General features: G+C 36.4%; 1 protein-coding gene and 1 pseudogene across 3 annotated transcripts in view; both read right to left on the minus strand.

Moving 5' to 3' along the window:
• The window catches only part of TAOK1 (TAO kinase 1), a 149,629-nt gene that overhangs the window by 28,873 nt on the left and 94,639 nt on the right, over positions 1–26,117 (minus strand). For all 3 annotated transcript variants that reach the window (XM_067715353.1, XM_067715351.1, XM_067715352.1), the window contains 6 exons: positions 16,560–16,653; positions 14,933–15,014; positions 12,298–12,465; positions 10,213–10,416; positions 6,478–6,612; positions 1,059–1,295 (listed from right to left, as the gene is read on the minus strand). In XM_067715353.1, coding sequence (XP_067571454.1) covers positions 1,059–1,295; positions 6,478–6,612; positions 10,213–10,416; positions 12,298–12,465; positions 14,933–15,014; positions 16,560–16,653 — 920 coding nt within the window. The remainder of the gene's footprint in view (positions 1–1,058; positions 1,296–6,477; positions 6,613–10,212; positions 10,417–12,297; positions 12,466–14,932; positions 15,015–16,559; positions 16,654–26,117) is intronic.
• On the minus strand, positions 17,231–24,849 carry LOC137212039 (lysine-rich coiled-coil protein 1-like; annotated as a pseudogene).

Genomic DNA, 26,117 nt, shown 5'->3' on the forward strand with positions numbered 1-26,117 from the left:
AAGATCCCACATGCTGCAAGGCAACTAAGTCCACGTGCCTCCACTAGAGAGCCCGCGTATGGCAAACTACAGAGTCCACGGGCTCTGGAGCCCACGTGCCACAACTACAGAGCCCATGCACTCTCGAGCCCATGCACCACAACCAGACAGAAGCCTGTGAGCCGCAACGAAGACCCCGGGCGCCACAACGAAAGATCCCACGTGCCGCAACCAAGACCCAACACAGCCATAAATGAAAAAAAAAACACCAAAAAACAAATGGGCTGGGACTTCCCTAGTGGTGCAGTGGTTAAGAATCCGCCTGCCAATGCAGGGGACACGGGTTCGAGCCCTGGTCTGGGAAGATCCCACATGCCACAGAGCAACGAAGCCTGTGTGCCACAACCACTGAGCCTGAGCTCTAGAGCCTGTGAACCACAACTACTGAGCCTGTGTGCCACAACTACTGAAACCCGCACGCCTAGAGCCCGTGCTCTGCAACAAGAGAAGCCCTGAACTGCAACAAAGAGTAGCCCCCGCTCGCTGCAATTAGAGAAAGCCTGCGTTCAGCAATGAAGACCCAATGCAGCCATAAATAAATAAATATTTTTTAAAAAACCCACAAATGGGCTAAATCTTAATCTGAACCTCTTTTATTATCTCTAACATTCTCTATAATCTTCAATTATTCTCTGATATTAAAATGCTGCTATAAATTTAAGATAGGTCTCCAAAAATCACAGAGAAGAGAATCATGAATGATTTTTCGAGACCTAAATCACCTATTGATAGGTGATTAACAAACTCCTCAGATAATCAGGGTACCTAGGGCCTAGAATGGTTGCATGATTTACCCACTGTGATACTATAAAACTATCAGTGTCAGGAAATAATCCCACATCTGTTGCTTCCCAGACTCAGTACTTAATATTACACAATTTATATAAATGTTTCTTCTTTTCCCCAACTGATTTGCTTGGTTCTGGGGAAGATATATCCTAACATCACAATGCCATCTTGGTTAATTCTGAGATGGTTACAATCTAGAGTAAATAAAATAGTAATACTGAATTGGCCACCTCTTTTTCCATAGCAGCCTGATGTTTCTTGATAAGTTTCTCCATTTCTGCAGCAAAATTGTTACGTTGTGTTTCAAGATCTTTGTCTAATCTGAGGCGATGTTCATCCATCTCAGCCTTTAACTTATTTTCTAGAGTCATCAGCTGCTTTTGATGTTGCCTCCTCATTCTCTTATAGCCAGACATTTGTTCTCTAAGCTCAGAGTCCTGCTCATGTTCTTGCATTTGCCTTGTAACCTAGACACACAAACAATGGAGAGAAAAGAATAAAATTAAGGAAAACATTTTTATTTCAGAAGCATTTTAGAGCACTCTACTACTTAGCCAAGTAGACAATCACTGTAAGAGATTCCAGTGAGCAGTTTCCAATTAAATTTCCAGGCGGTCTCCTAAAGAAATAGACACGCTGGTTCTAAAATTTATATTGGAATGTAAAGGACCTACAATAGCCAAAACAATCTTGAGGGAAAAAAATTTGGAAGACACACATTTCAGTAATCCAAACAATGTGGAATTGGTGGAAGAATAGGCTGAACAGATCAAAGGAACAGAATAAAATCTAGAAATAGACCCAAATATATTTAGTCAATTGATTTTCCACCAAAAAGTCAATTCAAAGAGGAAAAAATGTGTTATCATCAAATTCTGCGGACGCAACTGGTTCTCTGTATATAAAAGCAAAAACAAAAATCTTGACTTCTGTATCACTCTATATACAAAAATTGAGAATGATTTGACATAAACACAAAATCCAGAATCATAAAGTAGAAAAAAAACCAAAATATCTTCATGACCATAGCGCAGGCAAATATTTCTTGGGCAGGACACAAAAAGCACTGACTATAAAGACAAAAATGTATAAACTGATTTTTAAAATTAAGGTGAAATTCACATAATATAAAATTAATCATTTTAAAGTGAACAACCCAGCAGCATTTAGTATATTCACGATGTTAGGCAACCACCACCTCTATATACTTAAAAGACAGCTGTTATGCAGCTGCTCCCCATTCTCCCCTTTTGGTAACCACCAACCTGTTTTCTGTCTCTATGGATTTATCTACTCTGGATATTTCATATAAATAGCATCATATGTGACCTTTTGTGTCTGGCTTCTTTAATTTAGCATGTTTTCAAGGTTCATCCATGTTGTATATAGCATGTATCAGTATTTCATTCCTTTTTATAGCTAAATAATATTCCATTATTTGCATATACCATAATTTGTTTATCCATTCATCCACTGGTGAATATTAATATCTGTGTTGTTTCCACTTTTTGGGTATTGTGAATAGTGCTGCTGTGAACATGTGTGTAGTGTACTTGTTTGAGTAACTGTTTTCAATTCTTTTGGGTATATACCTAGTAGTAGAACAGCTGGGTCATGTGGTAAATCTATGTTTAACTTTTTGAGGCATCATCAACTGTTTTCCACAGCAGCTGAACCATTTTACATTCCTACCAGCAATATACAGGAGTTCCAATTTCTCTGCACTCTCTCCAACACTTGTTATTTTGGTTTTTTTCCTTTTCCTTTCCTTTTTAAATTCATTTTTATTTATTTTTTAAATTTCTTTTTTTTTGTGGTACACAGGGCCCCTCACCGTTGTGGCCTCTCCCGTTGCAGAGCACAGGCTCCAGATGCGCAGGCTCAGCGGCCATGGCTCACGGGCCTAGCCGCTCTGCAGCATGTGGGATCCTCCCAGACCAGGGTATGAACCCACGTCCCCTGCATCGGCAGGCGGACTCTCAACCACTGCGCCACCAGGGAAGCCCTTTCCTTTTTTTTTTTTTTTTTTGCGGTACGCGGGCCTCTCACCGCTGTGGCCTCTCCCGTTGCGGAGCACAGGCTCCGGATGCGCAGGCTCAGCAGCCATGGCTCACGGGCCCAGCCGCTCCGTGGCACGTGGGATCCTCCCGGACCTGGGCACGAACCCGTGTCCCCTGCATCGGCAGGCGGACTCTCAACCACTGCGCCACCAGGGAAGCCCTCCTTTTTTTAAAAGATATTTGTACCTTCCTGTTCACTGCAGCATTATTATTATTTTTTTAAATTTATTTATTTATTTATTTTGGGTTGCACTGGGTCTTCATTGCTGCACGCAAGCTTTCTCTAGTTGCAGCAAGTGGGGGCTACTCTTTCTTGTGGTGCACAGGCTTCTCACTGCAATGGCTTCTCTTGCTGCGGAGCATGGGCTCTAGGCGTGCGGGCTTAAATAGTTGCAGCATGCAGGCTCAATAGTTATGGCTCATGGGCTCTAGAGCACAGGCTCAGTAGTTGTAGCACACAGGCTTAGTTGCTCTGCAGCATGTGGGATCTCCCCGCACCAGGGCTCAAACCCATGTCCCCTACATTTGCAGGCGGATTCTTAACCACTGTGCCACCAGGGAAGGCCCTCTTTTTTTAAAAAAATAGCCATCCTAGTGGATGTGAGGTGGTACCTCTTTGTGGTTTTGATTTGCATTTCCCAAATGACAAATGATATTGAGCACTTTTCATGTGCTTGTTAGCGACTTGTATTACATTCTTCGCAGAAATGTTTATTCAAGTCCTTTACCTATGTTTTAATTTGGTTGTTTAAATTGGAATTTAAAACTAAATAATTTTAACCTCTCATCAAGACAACAGTAAGAAAAAGACTAGGTAAACCACAGATGAAGAGAAAACATTTGCAAGATATATATGAGATATAATACTTGTATCCAGACTATACAAAGAACTCGTACAAATCAATATTATAATGTGAACATCTGAGTAAGAAACCAGGCAAAAGAGTTGAAGAGACACTTCACTAAAGAAGATATATGAACAGACAATAAGCACATGAAAAGGTGCTTATTATGGTGACATCTTTAGTCACAGGGAAATGCAAAAAACAAACAAAATAATCCACTATGAGATTCTATTTCACACCCACTACAATGGCTAAAAAAAGTGACAACACCAAATGCTGGAGCGGATATAGATCAACTGGAACTCTTACACATTGCTGATAGGCACGTGTAATGGTACAACCATTTTGGAAAACTTTTTTTTTTTTTTTTTTTGCGGTACGCGGGCCCCTCACTGTTGTGGCCTCTCCCGCCATGGAGCACAGGCTCTGGACACGCAGGCTCAGCGGCCATGGCTCACGGGCCTAGCCGCTCCGCGGCATGTGGGATCCTCGGACCGGGGCATGAACCCGTGTCCCCTGCATCGGCAGGCGGACTCTCAACCACTGCGCCACCAGGGAAGCCCTGGAAAACTTTTTGACAGAGGAAGTTAAACATATATATACCCCATGACTCAGCAATTCTACTCTTAGGTATTTACCAAAAAGAAATTAAAACATAATGTTCACATAAAGGCTTGTATAAGAATGTTTATAACAATCTTATGGGTAATAGCCCCAAACAGGAATCAAACCAAGTGTTCCTCAATAGAAGAATGGATTAAAAAATTGTGGTATATTCACACAATGGAAATATATTTACAGTAATAAAAAAGAATGAACTTTGATGAACACAATATAGATGAATCTCAGAAACATTAAGCTGAGCAAAATAAGCCAGACACAAAAGAGTACATTCTGTGTGATTCCACCTATATAAAATCCAAAAACAGTTAGAACTAACAATTGTGAAGAAACGGAAAGTGGTGGTCATGAGAGTGGAGACTTGACTAAAGAGGGGTATGAGGGAACTTTGTGGGATGACAATAAATTTTAATTTTTTTTTTTTTAGTCGATGGTTAACATAATGTGTACCACTAAAAATACTTCAAATTGAATACCTAAGATCTACGCATTTTATTGTATGAAAAAAATCCAAGGCATAAGTCAGCCTGAGTTATGGTACGTGGTAATCATATTGAATAATATAGTTACTCATATCTTTGTACACAAATATACCTACTCTCTGAATGTTTTACTTGAAATAAATGGACTTACTAGGTTTAAGGATATGGATCTTAAGTTTTCTAAAACTTTTTTTTTTAAATTTATTTATTTTTGGCTGTGTTGGGTCTTTGTTGCTGCGCACAGGCTTTCTCTACTTGTGGTGAGCGGGGCTACTCTTTGTTGCGGTACAAGGGCTTCTCATTGCAGTGGCTTCTCTTGTTGCAGAGCACGGGCTCTAGGCACGCAGGCTTCAATAGTTGCAGCACACAGGCTCAGGAGTTGTGGCTCACGGGCTCTAGAGCACAGGCTCAGTAATTGTGGCGCAGGGGCTTAGTTGCTCCACGGCATGTGGGATCTTCCCGGACCAGGGCTCGAACCCGTGTCCCCTGCATTGGCAGGCGGATTCTCAACCACTGCGCCACCAGGGAAGCCCTAAAGCCATAACTTTTTAAGACTGTCCTTACGGAACTCCCTGGCGGTCCAGTGGTTAGGACTCCTGGTTGGAGAATTAACATCTGCAAGTCATGCAGCGCAGCACAACTAACTAACTAACTAACTAATTAACTGACTAAATAAATAAATAGTGTCCTTAATTAATTTGAGGGAGCCAAAATTTGAGACAGAAGGCTTGCTTGGGAAACACTTAATATGTGCCCAGTCACAAAGATGTTTTCCCACAAGCTGGCCCCTGTCCAGGTATTTATTAAAATAGTCATGAAAAAATTAAGCAATCATTGTTTGCTACTTGCTCTCTTCAAAGAATTATTTACATGTTGTAGAATAGTAGGAATGACTTGACTTATGGCAGGGGATGGTGTTCTTGACCTTAGACATCATTCAGATTCATGGGCCACAGCATGGGATTTATAAGATCTGCTATGTAGTTGATAATTCAGATAACTCCCATATATTTTTTTCTTTCTGTCATATTTTCTACTAACCTATTTTCCCTTTGATATCTTAACGTATTTTCTTTCTATCCCTAGTAAGTATCCTTTATCATGTTTTGGACTTACATATCTGACTGATTAGGGTTATGAGTACCCCAGTAAAACAACATCCTTGTAATGAACAAATAATCCATTTTTATTATTTGGGAAATCAGAAGAACTACATTTTGAGTACATCAAATTGGATTACCTGCTATTTCCCAAACATCCCCTCCCTCATTTTGGTCAATTCTTAGGTGGAAATTACATTTTTCCTCTCCCCTGCGCCTAAAACCAACTAATTATTAAAGGCTCAGATGATTTATTTTATAAATACTCCCTTTATGCCCCGATTCAAAGGTAATCTGAATTCCTATTTAGTACCTTTTAGCCCTCTCAAGCTAATTCAATATATTCAAATATATTTCTTATTTGTGTACACATCTCTCAGAGTGCTTTGTATAATATCTTTCTCATAAGAGGTAATTAAATGTTAAATAAATGTTTTGCAAAATAAACCCAGAATAAAAAAAAAAAAGAGATAATTATACTTGAGTATAGGTGCCAAGGTCCAACATGAAAAATATATTTCTAATTTGCAGTAGTACATACCAGTGATGCCGTCCGTATAGTAGCAAAGTGTTCTCGATTACGGTAGTGTGATTTATGACGAGATACTTGGGGTGGAGATTGTGGATCTGATGCCCTTGTTCTAGGATCTCCCTCTTCTCTGTAATTTTCTTCCTCCTAGGCAAAGAAACAGACATTACGACCTAAGGCCAACACAGTTCACGTGAACTTTCAAGAAAGTTAAAGTTTAAACACAACTTGATCAATAAATCTCAAAGACATAATCTTAAAAAGCAAAAACAAAAAATGGGAATGCTGACATTTTATTTTCAACACAATTTGAATCAGGAGACATTATTTCCTCAGTGTATGAAATAGCACACAGATTCATGATAAGGAAATGTATATGGCTAGAGTTATTAACAGTCATTAAATGCAAAATTAAAAAGTTTTAACATAACTTAAAAACGAAGATAATAAAGCATGCAGCCAGTATTTTAAACAGCAGTAATAAAATTAATTACTCTAAGGCTCTTGGGCTTTAAAAGTAATAATATAGTTTAAAAAGATCTTTATAATACTTCTGCCATTTGTCCAAGTAAACAAAAAATAGTTATACAAATTTTGAGAACTTATGTCTTTCTTGACATATACCTTAGTTCATTAACTGAAGAGGAAGTCAACTAGCAACCAACTAATTGTGGGAATAATCTTTTTACAGCTAATCCTCTTACCTAAGAATATAAAAATTAAACATGGTTTTTCCCTAAATGACACTACTTAACTAAATCATTCTTGAAAACTGTGTGTTAAAACATTTGTAATATAAATTTTTCCATTTTAACCATTTTTACGTATACAATTCAGGGGCGCTGATTACATTTTCAATGCTGTGCCACCATCCCCACTATTTCCCAAACTTTTCCATCATCCCGAATGGAAATTTTGTATCCATTAGCAAAAATTCTCCATTTCATCCTTCAGTCAGCCCCAGGTAACCTCTAATCCACTTTCTGTCTCTATGAATTTGCCTATTCTAGATAGTTCATATAAGTGGAATTATACATTATTTGTCCTTTTACATCTGACGTATATCACTTAGCATAATGTTTTCAAGGTTCACTAATGTTGTAGCATATATCAGAATTTCATTCCTTTTTACAGCTGAAAAATATTCATCGTATGTATATACCATGGTTTTGTTTATCCATTGATCTGTTGAGGAACACCTGGATTGGTTCCACCTTTTAGCTATTGTTCCTAATAACTTTCTAGGTAACACTAAGCTGTGAAGTTTAAAAGGAAGCATTCCTATTAACTGCTAAAAGGAGTTATCTGATCTTCAAATATTTTCAAGAAAATTCAAAATGTTGCATTTGAAAGTATGAAGACTAATGTACTAAACACCAGTATTTCCTAAACCCAGAATTTATACTTTTCTTTAATTACACTATATCTTAAAGATGTAAACATTATGGATAACGCAAAAGTCACTTTTGGTCACCACCCATCCTAACCCATTCTCCCACTCTTCAAAGGCAACTGTTATATTATAATGAATTTCATTAGTAAACCTACTAGTTTTTTTTTAATCTACTGTTTTTAAATACTTTATTTTCCATCTAAGTAACTTCAAATAATACATTATACATAGTATTTCTGTATTTTTTCTTCTAAGATTTTTAAAAATATTCTTTTTGTATTCTCAAAACATTAGTTTCCCAAATGCAGACATTACATTGGGAATTAACAAGCCTACTGCCATTCTAAAATAAGTTACCTAAAATTGTTCAAAACTTCTGAAACAGCAAAGAAAATAAAAGAAAAATCTCGAAGGGGATTAGGAACCAAGATGGCGAAATAGAAGGACGCGCTCTCACTCCCTCTTGCGAGAACACCAGAATCACAACTAGCTGCTGGACAATCATCAACAGGAAGACACAGGAACCCACCAAAAAAGACACCCCACATCCAAAGAAGAAGCCACAATGAGATGGTAGGAGGGGCACAATCACAGTAAAATCAAATGACCTAACTGCTGGGTGGGTGACTCACAGACTGGAGAACACTTTTACCACAGAAGTCCACCCACTCGAGGGAAGGTTCTGAGCCCCACGTCAGGTTCCCAACCTGGGGGTCTGGCAACGGGAGGAGGAATTCCTCGAGAATCAGACTTTGAAGCCTAGTGGGATTTGACTGCAGGACTTCGACAGGACTGGGGGAAACAGAGACTCCACTCTTGCTGGAGGAATCAGACTTCCTGACTTCAGACTATACTACAAAGCTACAGTAATCAAGACAATATGGTCCTGGCACAAAAACAGAAACATAGATCAATGGAACAAGATAGAAAGCCCAGAGATAAACCCATGCACTTACGGTCAACTAATCTATGACAAAGGAGGCGAGGATATACAATGGAGAAAAGACAGTCTCTTCAATAAGTGGTGCTGGGAAAACTGGACAGCTACATGTAAAAGAATGAAATTAGAACACTACCTAACACCATACACAAAAATAAACTCAAAATGGATTAGTGACCTAAATGTAAGACCGGACACTATAAAACTCTTAGAGGAAAACATAGAAAGAACACTCTTTTACATAAATCACAGCAAGATCTTTTTTGATCCACCTCCTAGAGTAATGGAAATAAAAACAAAAATAAACAAATGGGACCTAATGAAACTTAAAAGCTTTTGCACAGCAAAGGAGACTATAAACAAGACGAAAAGACAACCCTCAGAATGGGAGAAAATATTTGCAAACAAATCAATGGACAAAGGATTAATTTCCAAAATATATAAACAGCTCATGCAGCTGAATATTAAAGAAACAAACAATCCAATCCAAAAATGGGCAGAAGACCTAAACAGACATTTCTCCAAAGAAGACATACAGATGGCGAAGAAGCACATGAAAAGCTGCTCAACATCACTAATTATTAGAGAAATGCAAATCAAAACTACAATGAGGTATCACCTCACACCAATTAGAATGGGCATCATCAGAAAATCTACAAACAACAAATGCTGGAGAGGGTGTGGAGAAAAGGGAACCCTCTTGCACTGTTGGTGGGAATGTAAATTGATACAGCCACTATGGAGAACAGTATGGAGGTTCCTTAAAAAACTAAAAATATATTACCATATGATCCAGCAATCCCACTACTGGGCATATACCCAGAGAAAACCATCATTCAAAAAGACACATGCACCCCAACGTTCATTGCAGCACGATTTACAATAGCCAGGTCATGGAAGCAACCTAAATGCACATCGACAGACAAATGGATAAAGAAGATGTGGTACATATATACAATGGAATATTACTCAGCCATGAAAAGGAATGATATTCGGTCATTTGTTGAGACGAGGATGGATCTAGAGACTGTCATACAGAGTGAAGTAAGTCAGAAAGAGAAAAACAAATATCGTATATTAACACATGTATGTGGAACCTAGAAAAATGGTACAGATGAATCGGTTTGCAGGGCAGAAGTTGAGACACAGATGTAGAGAACAAACATATGGACACCAAGGAGGGAAAGCCGCGGGGCGGGTGGGGATGGTGGTGTGCTGAATTGGGCGATTGGAATTGACATGTATACACTGATGTGTATAGAACTGATGACTAATAAGAACCTGCTGTATAAAAAAATAAATAAAATAAAATACAAAAATCCAGAAAAAAAAAAAAACTCCTCTTAAACTAATCAGATGAAGAAAATTATTTACCGAAGTTGAAATTTTTTTTCACTGAAATCCAAATACTCACAGGTTTTAAATGGATGACAGAACTATTAGACATCACTGTGTGGTCTCCCTCCATCATGTCTAGCTCACTCTTGTCATCCGAGGCATCTGGAAGACTGTTAACACTACTGCTTTGGCTACTGGCACTGATGGACATACTGGGAATAGACTGATTACTTCCAACACTATTCACTGTTCCTGTCCGTCCAACACCATGATCTTGTTCCTAAGGAAAAAGAGCATTAGGTTCAAATATCTGTATCTCTTCCGATTTCTTGAACATAAGCACCAAGCACACTGCTTGGCACACAGTCTTTAGAAAGTCAGAGGTGTATCATGAGACATTTCCTTTATTTGGTGAGACCAGGAAGTTAACCAACTGCTAACAGAAAAATAAACAAATAAAAATGACCAACAGGTAAATAACAAAAACCAAACCAACTGTGTGAAAAAGGCAGTTTATCAGTTCTGGGTTATTTCCAACGTACAGCATGTTCTCTAAATTGTTTGACACTTTTTGAAATTCATTTTTACCACACATCTCATGGGTTATATAGAGAGATTCTGCTCATTTCTCAATGATTCCCATCGTTAAAAGAAGCTTTACTATGTATGCCAATGTGCACTATGAAGGGACTGGATTTAAAGAACACAAAACCCTTTTTTCCCACCTGGGATCTTACACGGGAATTCCGTGTCGGTCCAGTGGTTAGGATTCTGCGCTTCCAAGAAACAAAAGACAAGCCCCAACCTTTAAAAAAAAAAATCCTAGAAACAACTCCTTTTAGTTGTTATTTTTTTTGTTGAAGCCTTTTGAAGTGTATTTTTCTTTCTTATTTAAAATATAGTCTCTAGCCTATCCTTCTACCACCAAATAATTTAATTCCTATTTTTCTGTAAATTAAAAATTATGTATTACATATATATTTAATCACAATCACAAGAATGTTTTTGTGAAGTAACCAGGCAAGCCATGGTATCTGGGTACCAACATTACAATAGTCTTACCATACCAAAATTCTATAAGATATGCAGAATTTAATAAATATGGACACATGGTATATATAGAGGAACTTTTCTTATGTCTCTAGCCTAACAGAGATGCTGTTATAGATTAAACTACATGAGAATCTTATTAATTTCACAACTTTACTTTACCACAACTTTGTTTCATATATCTAGAATAACCCAAAACAGTTTTCAAAAGACTATCAAAAGAACTAAAAAATAAAACAAAAATACCCAAAACTGTAGGTTAATAAAATCTTGCATTTTATAGTTCATTAATTACGTAGCACTATTAAAAATAAAAGTAATTAACTGCTGCTCCTAGTTTCAGAATGCAAAGTGATCTCTCTCACTGGAAAACAGAAAAAACAAATCAAAGCTCTGGAATTCTGACAGAAGCAAAGAAGAAAACTGAAAATATTTACAGTAAAAAAGATAGCTTTATATGTATATTTCCATGTGAGAAAGTTCTGTAACATATCCATTGCAAATTTATATTTCCATTCTCCCTAAAAGGCAACAGGGAAAGAACTTGACCTTAAGAGTGACAGCTATTTGAATTTGAACCCATATGGCTCTACCTACAGTGAGTTAACCACTGACCCTTGCTTTTACTCATTTGTAAAATGAGTATTTTAGAACTGCGTAGATGGAATCAAAGTATGCAGAACTGAAAAGAAGTGTCCCTGGAAGAATGCTTGGTAACTTTCTAATGACTTGTGAGTGAGTACTGTCAACTTCCAGAGTCTATAGTTTCAAATACTTTCAAAAGCATGTCCCACACAACTGGACAAGCAGGCAAAAAAAAGGGTTCAGTGTCCAAGATATTTGAGAGGGACCAGATTAAACAAAGTTGAACCAGTTTCTTTAATACAAGACTTCTCAGAGCTTTACTATGTATGCCAATGTGCACTATGAAGGGACTGGATTTAAAGAACACAAAACCCTTTTTTCCCACCTGGGATCTTACAGGACCAGTGTTAAGAAAACACAACCTGAGAACCACTGATGTAAGAGATTCGTGATGTAAAAGACAAGTTGCATAAGTAAAGAAGCCAATGAAGAGAGCTCAATATTTGCATCATTTCTAAATTATTACCTCTTCTTCTTCCTGTGCTTCTACTGCTGGTCCATTATGTGCCTCCTGGAAAAGGAGTTTCTTCATCTTTCGATACTGCAGATTGTCCAGCTCCCTTACTGCATCCTTTGTCCTCTGAATAAGATCTATTAACACCGTTTCAGGGCGCTCCCGAAGAACAAACATGTGCTGGATAAGAGAATGTAAAAGTCAAGTTGAAATCTATATATTTTTCAGTTAGTACAAATGTACCCCTTCTTAGACCCTAGAGATACTATCCTGAATAATCATGATAGATAACGCATATAATCTATAGCTATTTAATTCTATTACATTTCTGACATCTTATATTTATGAAACTGTCATTTACATATATTCACTCTCTGCCTACGTAACTACCCCCGTACATTTTATAAAAACTTTGCACATCATACTTTTGTTGGTCAACTGAAAATGCAGAGTTGAAATGATAAAAGGGTTTAATTAAACACTAAGAGGTAAGTCCAGTTAGAGCCCTAAACAAAGGCTAAATAAAGGTTTACATATTCTTATAACTGTTGATTTCACAGAAAAGGCACATCAGTTCTGAGTTTTATTAGGTTTCAACAGAAATGCATTTACTGATGGTGAATTATGTAATATAAACCTGGATATTATGGTTTTCTTTGTATGTTGCATAAACAATACTCTTCATAAAACACTAGCAGTTGATTAAAAGCCATTATATTATTAGTGATTTTTACCACTAACATTTAATAAAGCTTAACGTTATCAAATAAAGTAGAAAGAACAATTCCAACTTTAGAATATCACTGCTACACTTTGATACCTTTCTTTTCAGAAATTTTCTATGTATAGACTTTTGTTTTGTAGATACAGTTAGTATATAGATTGCAGAAAGATACCTTCTGTCCTTGAGTTCATGAGATACCCTTGAATTTTTGTAACACTTTTACGTCCTTTGTTAGCCAAATTTATTTCTTCTCTATGCAGAGTCCTAACTATATCATATTTGATTCTACTTTCACTATCATAAGTATTGTTATTTCAAACTCATAAACATGATGCCTACAGAGTATTTCATCAAATCTTTATGCCATAATTTTTTAACCATTACCCTAATTCTGGACAGTTTATTTCCAACTTTTAATTCTGAGATAAATAGCTTCGTATGTAAAAAACACCTTTTTTCTATTAATTTTTTTCTTTATGATGGATTGTGAAAGAAATGTCATTAGGCCAAAGGGAAAGAAGCACTTGATAGCTACTTCCTATCGTTTCCAATAAGGCTGTGCCAATACACACTATGGACCAGGTAAATGAATAATATATACAGACTTGGGACCTAATCACCAAATACCAAATACCTAGGCCTGGTGGGTTGGGTTATACCCAAAGAGCTTCTTTCACCTATATTAGACAAGTGTAAGAAGCAAATCACATTCTTCCTTTTTCCTAAGCCTTAGCTTGGTATGTACCACTATTTACAATATTCAGTCTTCTTACCCAAAAATAATATATTTAGAAATATTTCTAAGTTTGACAGTTTTCTACATATAGATCTTGCTTATTTTTCACTAATATAATTCCTAGCTTTACTAAATCTTTTGTTGCTATTGTGAGTACCAATTTATTCAAGCTTTCATTTCTGACGGTATGAGTGCGCTTACTGCCTAAAATTCCCCAAGCATTACTGAAACTTTATACTGCTCTTCTACATGCTAAAGTTGCAAATAATACTATTGAATATATATAAGATCCTTTCAATTTCTTTGTATCTTTAATTGATGTGCGTTGGTGAAAATAAACTGAATCCCTCTGAAATTCTAAAACATTCATATAAAAATAGGCTACTTAAATTTTAGAGTGAAAAATCAACAAGATTTCTTAGGGTCACAAAGAGAATCAAATCTACTTACTATTGCTTTATGTAGATGTTTTAAGAACTATATTAAGTTCAACAATACTATTACTGCTATTAATAAGACAGTCAACTGCCAAATGAAATAAAATTTTTGAGAACAGGAAGCATATACCAATCATTTATTTAAATTAGGCAATGAAAGTTAGTGAAAACTGAATAGAATTTACATGATTTAAAAAATATTTTCATTGCTAAGTTAGAAAAATGTATTTCCAAAAAGGATAAATGATATCCATTTTAACAGTTTCTTTTAAAATCTCTTTCCTCCCACAATATTTTTGTAAATATATTACATGTCATTTCTTTCTTTCATATTATTTTAATACAGGACAGAAAAATACATAAAGTATGGTAGATATAAAAATTAGATCCAAAGTTAAACTATGCTTTACCAACTTTGAAATATGATATTGTTCCACATGAATTAAAATTTGTAATTATAACTCATGAATATATTATTGCACATATAAAAATTTAGCCATTTGGTACTATTTTGGATATTTAACTATATCCAAAATAACTATCCAGACACAGTAAAAACAATCAATTTTCAAAAAATAAATGAAAAAATTTAGCATCTAAGAAGAGTCTCAAGAGAGAACAGTATACAAAATTAGCATTTTAATTAAAAACTAGTAGAGAATACTTAATACTGATGCAGAATCAAAGAAAAATAAAACACATTCTTAAATAATTTCTTAGGGGTAGAAAACAGAGTATAATTTAACTGACCTTTAAAAGTTCCTCTGATGTAGGGCGATCTTGAGGGATTTTCTGGAGGCAAGAATCTACAAAGTTGCGAAAATAATCAGACCTATTGTAAAGGAAAGTATCAAGTGAACATATTGCTATTTCCTTTAAAAACATCCACAAAACAAGGCATGTGCCTACTGGTGGGAGGGGGGATGGAAAAGAAATGATAAAAAAAGGAGATACTATATACATTTCATATATATCTATGAAAAGTTATCTAAAGCAACCAATGAATCTTCACCATTTTCCGAAGATAAATTTGCACAGATTATTTTAAAATTCTGCTCCCACATTTAAAATATCATAACTCATTCTATATTGAGGGAAAATTAGAAAAGCCAATATTTTCCTTTTAGCATTCAAATCTAAGATAACTTTATTTTTTTTTCCTTTCTATAAGCCACCTTTCTTTCTTCTTTGCCCCCTGGATCATCTTCTGTATAGAGTGATTCAGAATATCACTCCACTTGCTTTGAAGGGAGCATTTTGTATACCTAAGTATTTGATGTCCTAGAGCAAATGGATAAAACTTCCATTAAATCCAGAAAACCAATTGAGGTATTTTTTTAAAACATCAGAAGTCTTAACACATTATTATTATATAGTGTTACTGATGAGAGTTCAATGAGTAAGCCAGTAATAATTTCTCCATCGATGTTTGTAATATTCAAAGAAGACCTTAAGTTCTTTACAAGCAAAAAAGGAACTCTTTTTTGAATCCCCAACCTATCAATTGAACACAGTGTGAAGACAGTCTGTGTTCAATATATTTATTACTTATATGTACCATAATACTAAAGTCTGAGCCAAAAGATTCCTTCTATGTATATCTACAAAAGTACTAAGAACTATGAATGTGTGTTAATTAATCCTTAAAAAATAAAGTACTGCTAACTTATGCATCTACCTTTTTAAAAATATTTATTAAATATGCTACATATACCCCTGGAATTTTTCAAATGCTAGATACACCTGAGGAATTAATTTCCCAGTAAAATTTTCTGATAAAAATCCTCATTTTCTAAAACTGTCAATCAGTTCTCCATAAACTTTTTTACATGAATGAATGTAATTTTATCACAACAAGGAAGCACTAGAAGAAAAAAAACATTAAGCAGTCTGAATAACAAATGTCATAATAACAATTAGAATGATTCCAAAGTTATGAATTATCTGGTAATTCTGATAAATCAAACCATTTTACCTATGTCTTATACTATATAAATTATAAACCATTCTCCAACTGAACTTCACTACAGGTTGTGGCAATCTATATTTTAGTTATAAAATATTATGTTTAAATCATGCTATTTATTATATAATCAGGGTTATGTATGTTCCTAAAGTTCAAAAAACTAAATATAATTTTTTTGTGAAAAGCAAATACTTTTTGTTTCCATGTGGCATCATCTATCCTTTGTTTCTGAACTAAGTTATATATATGCTAAGAAAGCAGACATAATAAAGGATAAACATGATATAACCTATTTTAATACCTTTTCAGGTAATACATTTTACCTAATTGAAATGAAATCACTTTGATAACATTATGAAAAAGCATTTAATTTATACAATGTCGAGTAATATATCTCTTAGCAATACTCACCATTCATTAGACTGTAGTGTAGGGGATTCATTTTGGGCTATGTGATATAAGGCACTCATTGCATTCATATTAAATAAAGGAGGCTTCCTTTCCGCTGTAAAAGAAAGAAAACTTTCCTGTTAAAATATGTGCCTGTTATACAGGGACATACAAGTATTGTTAAAGTTTTTTTGTTTTTGTTTTTTTTTGAAATAATTTTAAACTTAGCAAAAAAAATTTCAAGTAGAGTTCAAAGAACTTTTTCAAGTGAGTCAATGTACAGTAAATTGCTGGCATGATGCCCCACCCTTCCTAAATACTTTAGTGTATATTTCCTAAACATATTCTCATACTAAAAAACCATAACACAGCCATTAAACCGACCATTAACACTGATACATGACTATCATCTAAATCCTCAAACCCCATTCAAGTTTCAATCGAGTATCCCAATAATGTCCTCTGTAGCAAAAGCGTCCTTTGGTCATTTGCATCCTTCAAGGAAATTATCTATTTTATCTAACTTGTTAAATTTATTAACAAAGTTGTTCATAGTATTTCCTTATAATTCCTTCCTTCCTTCCTTCCTCCTTCCCTCCCTCCCTTCCTCCCTCCCTCCTTTCTTTTCTTTATTTTTTGGCTGCGTTGGGTCTTAGTTGCGTCACAGGGCTGGGGGGGGGGGTGGGGGGGTGAGGTGGGGTGTCTTCGTTAAAGCGTGAGGGATCTTTCATTGCCGCATGGGCTCTTCGTTGTGGTGTGCAGGCTTCTCTCTAGTTGTGGCATTTGTGCTTTCTCTCTCTAGTTGTGGTGTGCGGGGGCTCTGTAGTTTGTGGCACGCGGGCTCTCTCGTTGAGGTGTGCGAGCTCAGTAGTTGTCACGCATGGGTTTTAGTTGCCCCCACGGCATGTGGGATCATCGAACCTGCGTCCCCTGCACTGGAAGGTGGATTCTTTACCACTGGACCACCAGGGAAGTCCCTATAATTCTTTTAATACCTGTAAAATCTGTAGTGATGTCACCTCTTATTCCTGATATTGTGTCTTCTCTCTTCTTTTCCTGATCAATCTGGCTAGTGGTTTACCAATTTTATTAATTTTCTCAAACAACTAGCTTTTGGTTTCACTGATTTCTCTATTGCTTCTCTGCTTTCTATTTAACTGATTTCTGCTTTGATATTTTATTCTCTTTCTTCTGCTTATTTTGGGTTGAATTTCCTCTTCTTTTTCCAGTCTCTTAAGGTGAGCTGAAGTCATGACCTTGACAATTTTGAAGTATATAAGACTCTTGAATATCCCTCAATTTGGGTTGGTCCTAATAATTAAATTTGGGCTATACAACTTTGGCAGGAATATCACAGAAGTAAATGTTATATTTTTCTAATTTATTCTATAAGATGATGTATGATTTCAAATGGTTTCATTATTGATGGTGTTCACTTTGATCACTTACGGTGGTGTCTACCAGGCTTCTTCACAGTAGTTTCTCTTTTTGTCTTTGTAATTAATAAGTATTTTGTGAGAAGGTACTTATATAAATATCCTGTTTTTCATAAAACTTTCATTTTATTCTTTATTATATGGACTTGTAGACTTCTATTTATTTAATAAGTTATAACCTGCTATTATCATTTATTTTGATGTTCAAACTGCCTCACATTTGAGCATTAAGAACCTTTTTATGATGGCTTCTATTTTTTTCACGTGGCCCCATCACTCCTTGATCCTTCCTTGCTTTCTGGCACACTAAGATGTTCCAGGAGCATCTTGTACTTTCCCCACTCCAAGAAACTATGGCAACGGATGTACTCACTGCTACTGAGGTGTCACTGTTCTTAGATCCTCTCAGTGGATAGAGTTAGGGCATATATGCACATTAAATATCTATATTTGTTTATTGAAAACAATTGAGTTCACCATAATATCACAAATCCAACCCAATACCATAGTATTTATTCCAGCTTATCCTCTTCCCATGATTTGTAATACCCCTCTCTGACAATGAAAAACCTCACTCTCATTATCTTTAATATATTTTCTTATTTGATAAATTTCCCCTGTATGTAACCAGCTGATTTTTGTGTATGATATAAGATAGTGGTCCATTTTCTTTTCTTTTCGTTTTTTGGCCATGTCATGTGGCTTGCAGGATCTTATTTCCCCAACCAGGAAATTGAACCCGTGCCATGGCAGTGAAAGTGCTGAGTCCTAACCACTGGACCACCAGGGAATTCCTGATACTGGTCCATTTTCACTCTTTGCATGTGGTTTTCCAGTTTTCCCAATACCATTTACTGAAGAGACTGTCCTTTCCCCATAGTCTATACTTGACCTGTTGCTGTAAATTAATTAACCATATAGGCATGGGTTTATTTCTGGGCTCTCTATCCTGTTCCATTGATCTATGTGTTTGTCTTATGCCAATATCATACTGTTTTGATTACTAAAGTTTTCTAATACAGTTCAAAACAGAAGTATGATGCCTCCAGCTTTCTTCTTCTTTATCAAGATTGCTTTTGCTATTCAGCGTCTTCTGTGATTCCATACAAAGTTTAGGATTGTTAGTTTTATTTCTGTGAAAAATGCCATTGGAATTTTGATGGAGATGGCACTGAATCTGTAGACTGCTTTGGATAATATGGACATTTTAACAATATTTATTCTTCCAATCCATGAGCACAAAATATCTTCCCATTTATTTGTGTTCTTTTCAATTTCTCTCATAAAAGTCTTATAGTTTTCAGTTTACAGGTCTTTAACCTTCTCAGTTAAATTTATTCCTAGGTATTTTATTCTTTTTGATATGATTGTAAATGGGATTGTTCTCTTAATTTCTCTTTCTTATAGTTTGTTATTAGTGTACAGAAATACAACTGATTTTTGTATACTGATTTTGTACCCTGCAACTTGACTGAATTTGTTTATTAGTTCTAACAGTTTGCTGGTGGAATCTTCAGGGTTTTCTGTATATAATACCATGTCATCTTCAAATAGCGACAGTTTTACTTCTTCCTTTCTGATCTGGATGTCTTTTATTTCTTCTTCTTGCCTATCTGGACTTCCAATAAAAGTGGCAAGAGTGGGCATCCTTTTCTTGTTCCTGATCTCAGAGGAAAATATCTTAGCTTTTCACTGTTGAGTATGATGTTAGCTTTGAGCTTGTCATATATGGTCTTTATTATGTTGAGGTATGTTTCCTCTATACCCACTTTGCTGTGAATTTTTATCATAAATGGATGCTGAATTCCGTCAAAAGCTTTTTCTGCATCTACTGAGATGATCATATGATTTTTATCCTTCATTTTGTTAAAGTGATGTACCACACTGATTGATTTGTGCATTTTGAACCATCCTTACATGCTTGGAATAAATACCACTTTATCATGGGGTATGATCCTTTTACTGTATTGTTGAATACTGTTTGTTACTACTTTGTTGAGGATTTTTGCATCTATGTTCATCAGGGATATTGGCGTGTAATTTTCTTTTCTTATAGTGTCCTTGTCTGGTTTTGGTATCAGAGTAATGCTGACCTTGTAAAATAAGTTTGGTAGTGTTTCCTCCTCTTCTGTTTTTTGGAAGAATTTGAGAATGACTGGTATTAATTCTTCTTTAAATGTTTGGTAAAATTCACCAGTGAAGCCATTGGGTCCTGGACTTCTGTTTGTTGGGAGGTTTTTGGTTACTGATTCAATCTCCTTACTAATAATCAGTCTGTTTAGATTTTCTGTTTCTTCATGATTCAGTATTGGTACATTGAATATTTCCAGGAATTTGTCCATTTCTGTTAGGTTGCTCAATTTGTTGATGTATAACTGTTCATAGTAGTTTCTTGTGATTCTTTAGTATTTCTGTGTTATCAGATATAATGTCTCCTTCATCTCTTATTTGAGTTCTCTTTCTTTTATGGAAAGTCTATCTAAAGATTTGTCTATTTTGTTTATCTTTTTAAAAAAAAACCCAGCTCTTAAGTTTCACTGTTCTTTTCTATTGTCTTTTTAGTCTCTATTTCACTTATTTCTGCTCTGATCTTTATTTCCTTCCTTCTACTAACTTAGGACTTAGCTTGTTCGTTTTTTACTAATTCCTTGAGGTGGAAAGTTAGGTTGTTTATTTGAGATTGTTCTTATTTATTAAAGTAGGTATTTATCACTATGAGCTTCCCTGTTAGAACTGCCTTTTTTAATCATTTAAAAAAAATTTTATTGGAGTATAGTTAATTTACAATGTTGTGTTAGTTTGAAGTGTAGAGCAAAGTGAATTTGTTATACATATATGTATATCCACTCCCTCTCTCTCTCGTTTTTTTTTTTTTTAGATTCTTTTCCCATATAGACCATTGCAGAGTATTGAGTAGAGTTCCTTATGCTATACAGCAGGTTCTCATTAGTTATCTAGAACTGCTTTTGCTGCATCCCATGTTTCGCTGTTTTTTTTTTTTGAAATCCCATTTATTACTTTGATTTTCCATTGTCCCTTAGTGGTTTTTTTGGGGGGCTGCATCGGGTCCTAGTTACAGCATGTGGGATCTTCGTTGCAGTGCACGGGCTTCTCTCTAGTTGCAGTGGCGCGCGGGCTTCTCTCTAGTTGTGGTGTGAGAGTTTTCTCTCTCTAGTTGTGGTGCGTGGGCTCCAGAGTGTGTGGGCTCTGTAGATTGCAGCACATGGGCTCTTTCGTTGAGGCACGTGAGCTCAGTAGTTGTGGTGTGCGGGCTTAGTTGCCCCGAGGCATGTGGGACCTCAGTTCCCTGACCAGGGATCAAACCGGCGTCCCCTGCAACTGGAAAGAGGGTTCTTCACCACTGGACCACGAAGGAAGTCCCTGCTTAATCCCATATGTTTTAGTATGTTGTACTTCTATTTTCATTTGTCTTGAGATATTTTTTGATTTCTTCTTTGACCCACTGAGTGCTCAGTACCATCTTGTTTACTCTCCATATATCTGTGAATATTCCAGTTTTCTCCTTATAATTGATTTCAAGTTTCGTACGACTGTGGTTGGAAAGGAAGTTTGATGCGATGTTAATAATTAAAAAAAAAACTTAAAAAAAAAATTTTTTTGGCTGCGTTGGGTCTTCATTGCTGCGTGTGGGCTTTTCTCTCTAGTTGCGGTGAGCGGGGGCTACTCTTCATTGTGGTGTGCGGGCTTCTCACTGCGGTGGCTTCTCTTGTTGCAGAGCACAGGCTCTAGGCGTGCGGGCTTCAGCAGTTGTGGCACGTGGGCTCAGTAGTTGTGGCTCATGGGCTCTAGAGCACAGGCTCAGTAGTTGCGGCGCATGGGCTTAGTTGCTCCGCAGCATGTGGGATCTTCCTGCCCAGGGATCTTACCCACGTCCCCTGCATTGGAAAGTGGATTCTTTACCACTGGACCATCAGGGAAGTCCCAGGTATTTTCATTTGTCTTGAGATATTTTTCGATTTCTTCTTTGACCCATTGAGTGTTCAGTATTGTTTTGTTTAATCTCCATATATCTGTGAATGTTCCAGTTTTCTTCTTATAACTGATTTCAAGTTTCATACGATTGTGGTTGGGAAAGAAGTTTGATGTGATTTTAATCTTCTTAAATTTATTAAGACTTGTTTTGTGGCCTAACATAAGATCTATCCTGGAGAACATTCCGTATACGCTTAAGAAATACGTGTATTCTGTTGCTTTGAGATGAAATGTTCTGTGTGTGTCTGTTAAGTCCATTTGGTCTAATGTGTCATTTAAGGTCAATGTCACATATTGACTTTTTGTCTGTGATCTAGTCACTGATGAACACGGGGTATTAAAGTCCCCTACTATTATTGTATTGCTGTCGATTTCTCCCTTTAGGTCTGTTTATGTTGTTTTATATATTTAGGTGATCTTATGTTGGGTGCATAAATATTTACAAAAGGTATATTCTCTTGCTGAACTGACTTCTTTAATCATTATGTAATGCCTTTCTTTGTCTTTTATTACAGTCTTTTTTTTAAGTCTATTTTGTCTGACAAAACTATAGCTACCCTAGCTTTCTTTTGGTTTCCATTTATATGGAATATCTTTTTCCATTCCTCACTTTCAGTCTCTATGTGTTCTTATATCTGAAGTGACTCTCTTGTAGGCAACATACAGATGGGTTTTGTTTTTTTATCCATTTAGTCATTCCATTTCTTTTGATTGGAGAATTTAGTTCACTTACAATTAAAGTAATTATTGATAAATATATGTACTCATTGCCATTTTGTTAATCGGTTTCTGGCTGTTTCATAATTCCTTTGTTCCTTTCTTCTCCTCTCACTCTCTTCCTTTGTGAATTGATGACTATCTTTAGTGTTAAGTTTGGATTCCTTTCTCTATATCTTTTGTGTATCTACTAGAGGTTTTGCTTTGTGATTGATATGAAGCTTACAAAATATATAAAACAACATATTTATAATAGTCTATTTTAAGTTGATAACAACTTAAGTTTAAAAAAAGCTCTACACAGGGCTTCCCTGGTGGCGCAGTGGTTGAGAGTCCGCCTGCCGATGCAGGGGACACGGGTTTGTGCCCCGCTCCGGGAAGATCCCACATGCCGCGGAGCGGCTGGGCCCATGAGCCATGGCTGCTGAGCCTGCGTGTCCGGAGCCTGTGCTCCGCGACGGGAGAGGCCACAACAGTGAGAGGCCCACGTACCGCCAAAAAAAAAAAAAAAAAAAAAAAAAAAAGCTCTACATTTTTACTCCCCACCACCACGTTTTATCTTTTGTTTGTTGGTTTTGATTTATGTACTTTTTTGTAGAAATTAGAACTTTATTATATTATAAACATTTCCAGAATATAAACTCATTTTGTATCAAGACTTTTTGAAACATTTAAAACTGTATGTAACTTAAGCTTATTATATAATGTATGTCATTTTCCACTTTCCAATCTAGAAAATAGACTGCAAGTTAGATCTAATGAAGAAAAAAAAAATCAATGTAAGCTGCTTCACAGAGAAAACTAATGAATATAAAAACACCCACCCCAAACTAACACCCAATCAAGAAATAGATTCTATAAAGCCTATTAATCCTCCAATTTAAAATAAATGACCTCCCAAGGGAAAAATACTTCCACCATCATAGCAATTTGATGAATAAAAGCAGAGCCACCCTCATTAAGGGAAATTACATTATGTATAAGAAAAATGTAGTAATGATTTTAGGAGCAGAAAAGTAATTTCCATTTTGGAGAGCAAGCACACTAAATGTTTTCTGTTCACTTAGCCTTTGTACCTGTTCACATGAAAAGAGCGATATGAACATAAACATCATAAAACCAAGCTCCTTAACTATTTCTTCAGTTTAACCTCAGGAGAACCAATGCAAGAGCTTCAAAATCCAAGGGCAGACTGGTCCCAAAGCATCTCCTCTTCTGTCCTTTCTTTCCCTTGTTCCTTTTTCTCTTTTCTATGCTTATGTTCCTCTTTCTTAGAGGCTACACCTCAGCTTTTTTTCTCCTTTCGGTTCTTAAGCTTTTCTGTACTGACTCTGACTGTTTCCACCTCTGTTTCTTTGGATGCTCTTGTGTTTGTCTAAATCTATTTCCTCATAAGCTTTCTTCCTCTTATGCTTGGACCACTCCTCCTCTGGTTTTTCCTGGCCTTCCTCTGGGTATCTTTCTCTCTTCTGATGTATCTGTTTATAACTAGCTTGGCACTGTTTTCTGAGGAGAGGTGCCTGTAAACTCCAGATCGTACACTGTATGAGCCACAGTTTTACTCTTGTTGACTAAAGTTCAGGGATACTGGTTTTCCTGAGAAACAGTCCCTGGTGAATTGACAGTAGTTCAGGGAGTCCAGTCTCAGCCTGCTGTCATGAGCTGGTAGTCACTGAGGTAACCGCTTCTCCACTGCTTGTGAAATATTGCACGGTCTTCGGTAGGTCTGGACGGGTTCATAAGGGAGTCTTTGATCAAACATTCTACACCTGGGTCTAGAATTAACCTCTTATTTGTATCCACAGGTTTCCAAATAATCCTCTCTCACCTTTCTGAAACAAGTCTTTGGCTCTAAGCCTCTGGCTTTCTGCACTTTGATATAATCTTCAAGTTCATCTTGAAAAGAGTCAGATGTCTTCCTTGAATACTTCATTAGGTTGACAAAGGATTCTGCTTATCAGGTTGAGAACTTGGTGGAAAAATTTGATCATATTCACCCATTAATTGCTTCAGTTTTTTAGCACGAACTTTCCCCAAATAGTGAGACTGTGCAACAACTGAGGAGCTAAAAACCATGATGTAGAGATTAAAAAATCTATTTTTGTCCAATACTTCACTCCCATTCACCTCATAATGTGAAATCCTTTGTGATTCAAATTATGGCACTATTCCTTATAAGCCTTTTATAAAAGGTATCTGTAAAAAGTTCATTCTTTGCTCATTCAATGTGGTATCTTCTCTGAGGCAGGGGTGGCCATCTACAACTACCATCTCCCTCTCCGCCAATGCCAGCTGGTGGATAGGCCAAGGTGGAGGAGGCGGAGAGGCAGGGACAACCGCTGCCTCTGCCGCCACCGAGCAAGCGTGGTGGGAGCAGGAGGTGGAGACCGGACTTCCTGAGAGGAAGTCGCCACCACCACCAGTGGCTGAATGGACAGCACCACCACAAGGCCGCCATAGCTGCAAGGTGCACCACTGATTTATGTTTTTGATGTCACAGTTTACATCTTTCTATCCTGTGCACACATTAACAAATTACTGTAGTTATATTTATTTTGATTTATTTTCCTTTTACTCCTTTTAAAGTTCTGAAATTTTACATCCTCAATATATACTTTTATAATCAGAAAAAAGTGGTAAATTTATTTTTATAAACACGATTGTACAATCATTCCTGAAAACAACAAACCAGGGATCTTTTCCATCAGATTAACTGTAATCAAACATATAAACTCACCTATGAAAAATCCTGCACTTTAAGATTTCTTGGTCATAGGACATAACCAAGCTATGAGAAAACAGTTTGCTTTAATTCACTATCTTTAACTATTTTAAAGTAAAAGCATGTAACAGATTTAGTTCCCAAGACTACAAATCTAATTTGCATGCCTATAAGACCTGTACTGTCTAACAGGGTACCCCCTAGCCACATGTGACTATTTATATGTAAACTTATTGAAATGAAATACAATTTTAAGGGACTTCCCTGGTGGTCCAGTGGTTAAGACTCGGAGCTCCCAATGCAGGGGGCCCGGGTTTGATCCCTGGTCAGGGAACTAGTTCCTGCATGCCAGAACTAAAAGATCCTGCATGCCACAACTAAAGATACCGCATGCCACAACTAAAGATTCCGCATGCCGCAACGAAGATCCCACACGTGGAAACAAGGAGCCTGCATGCCACAACTAAGACCCAGCACAACCAACTAAATAAATAAATATTAAAAAAAAAAAGAAAAATACAATTTTAAGTTCAGTTCCTCAGTTACATTAGCCACATTTCAAGTGCTCAAAAGGCATGGAGACACAGAACATTTCTACCAATGCAGAGTTTTATTTGCTTGTGCTCCTCTAGACCTTTCCCTTGGAACCCAAAGCAGGCTTAAAATATAGTTCCTGAACTTAGAACAACTTCATAATTCAAAACATTTGTA

Source organism: Pseudorca crassidens, chromosome 19, assembly GCF_039906515.1.
Source record: "Pseudorca crassidens isolate mPseCra1 chromosome 19, mPseCra1.hap1, whole genome shotgun sequence".
In the NCBI taxonomy this organism is placed as follows: domain Eukaryota; kingdom Metazoa; phylum Chordata; class Mammalia; order Artiodactyla; family Delphinidae; genus Pseudorca; species Pseudorca crassidens.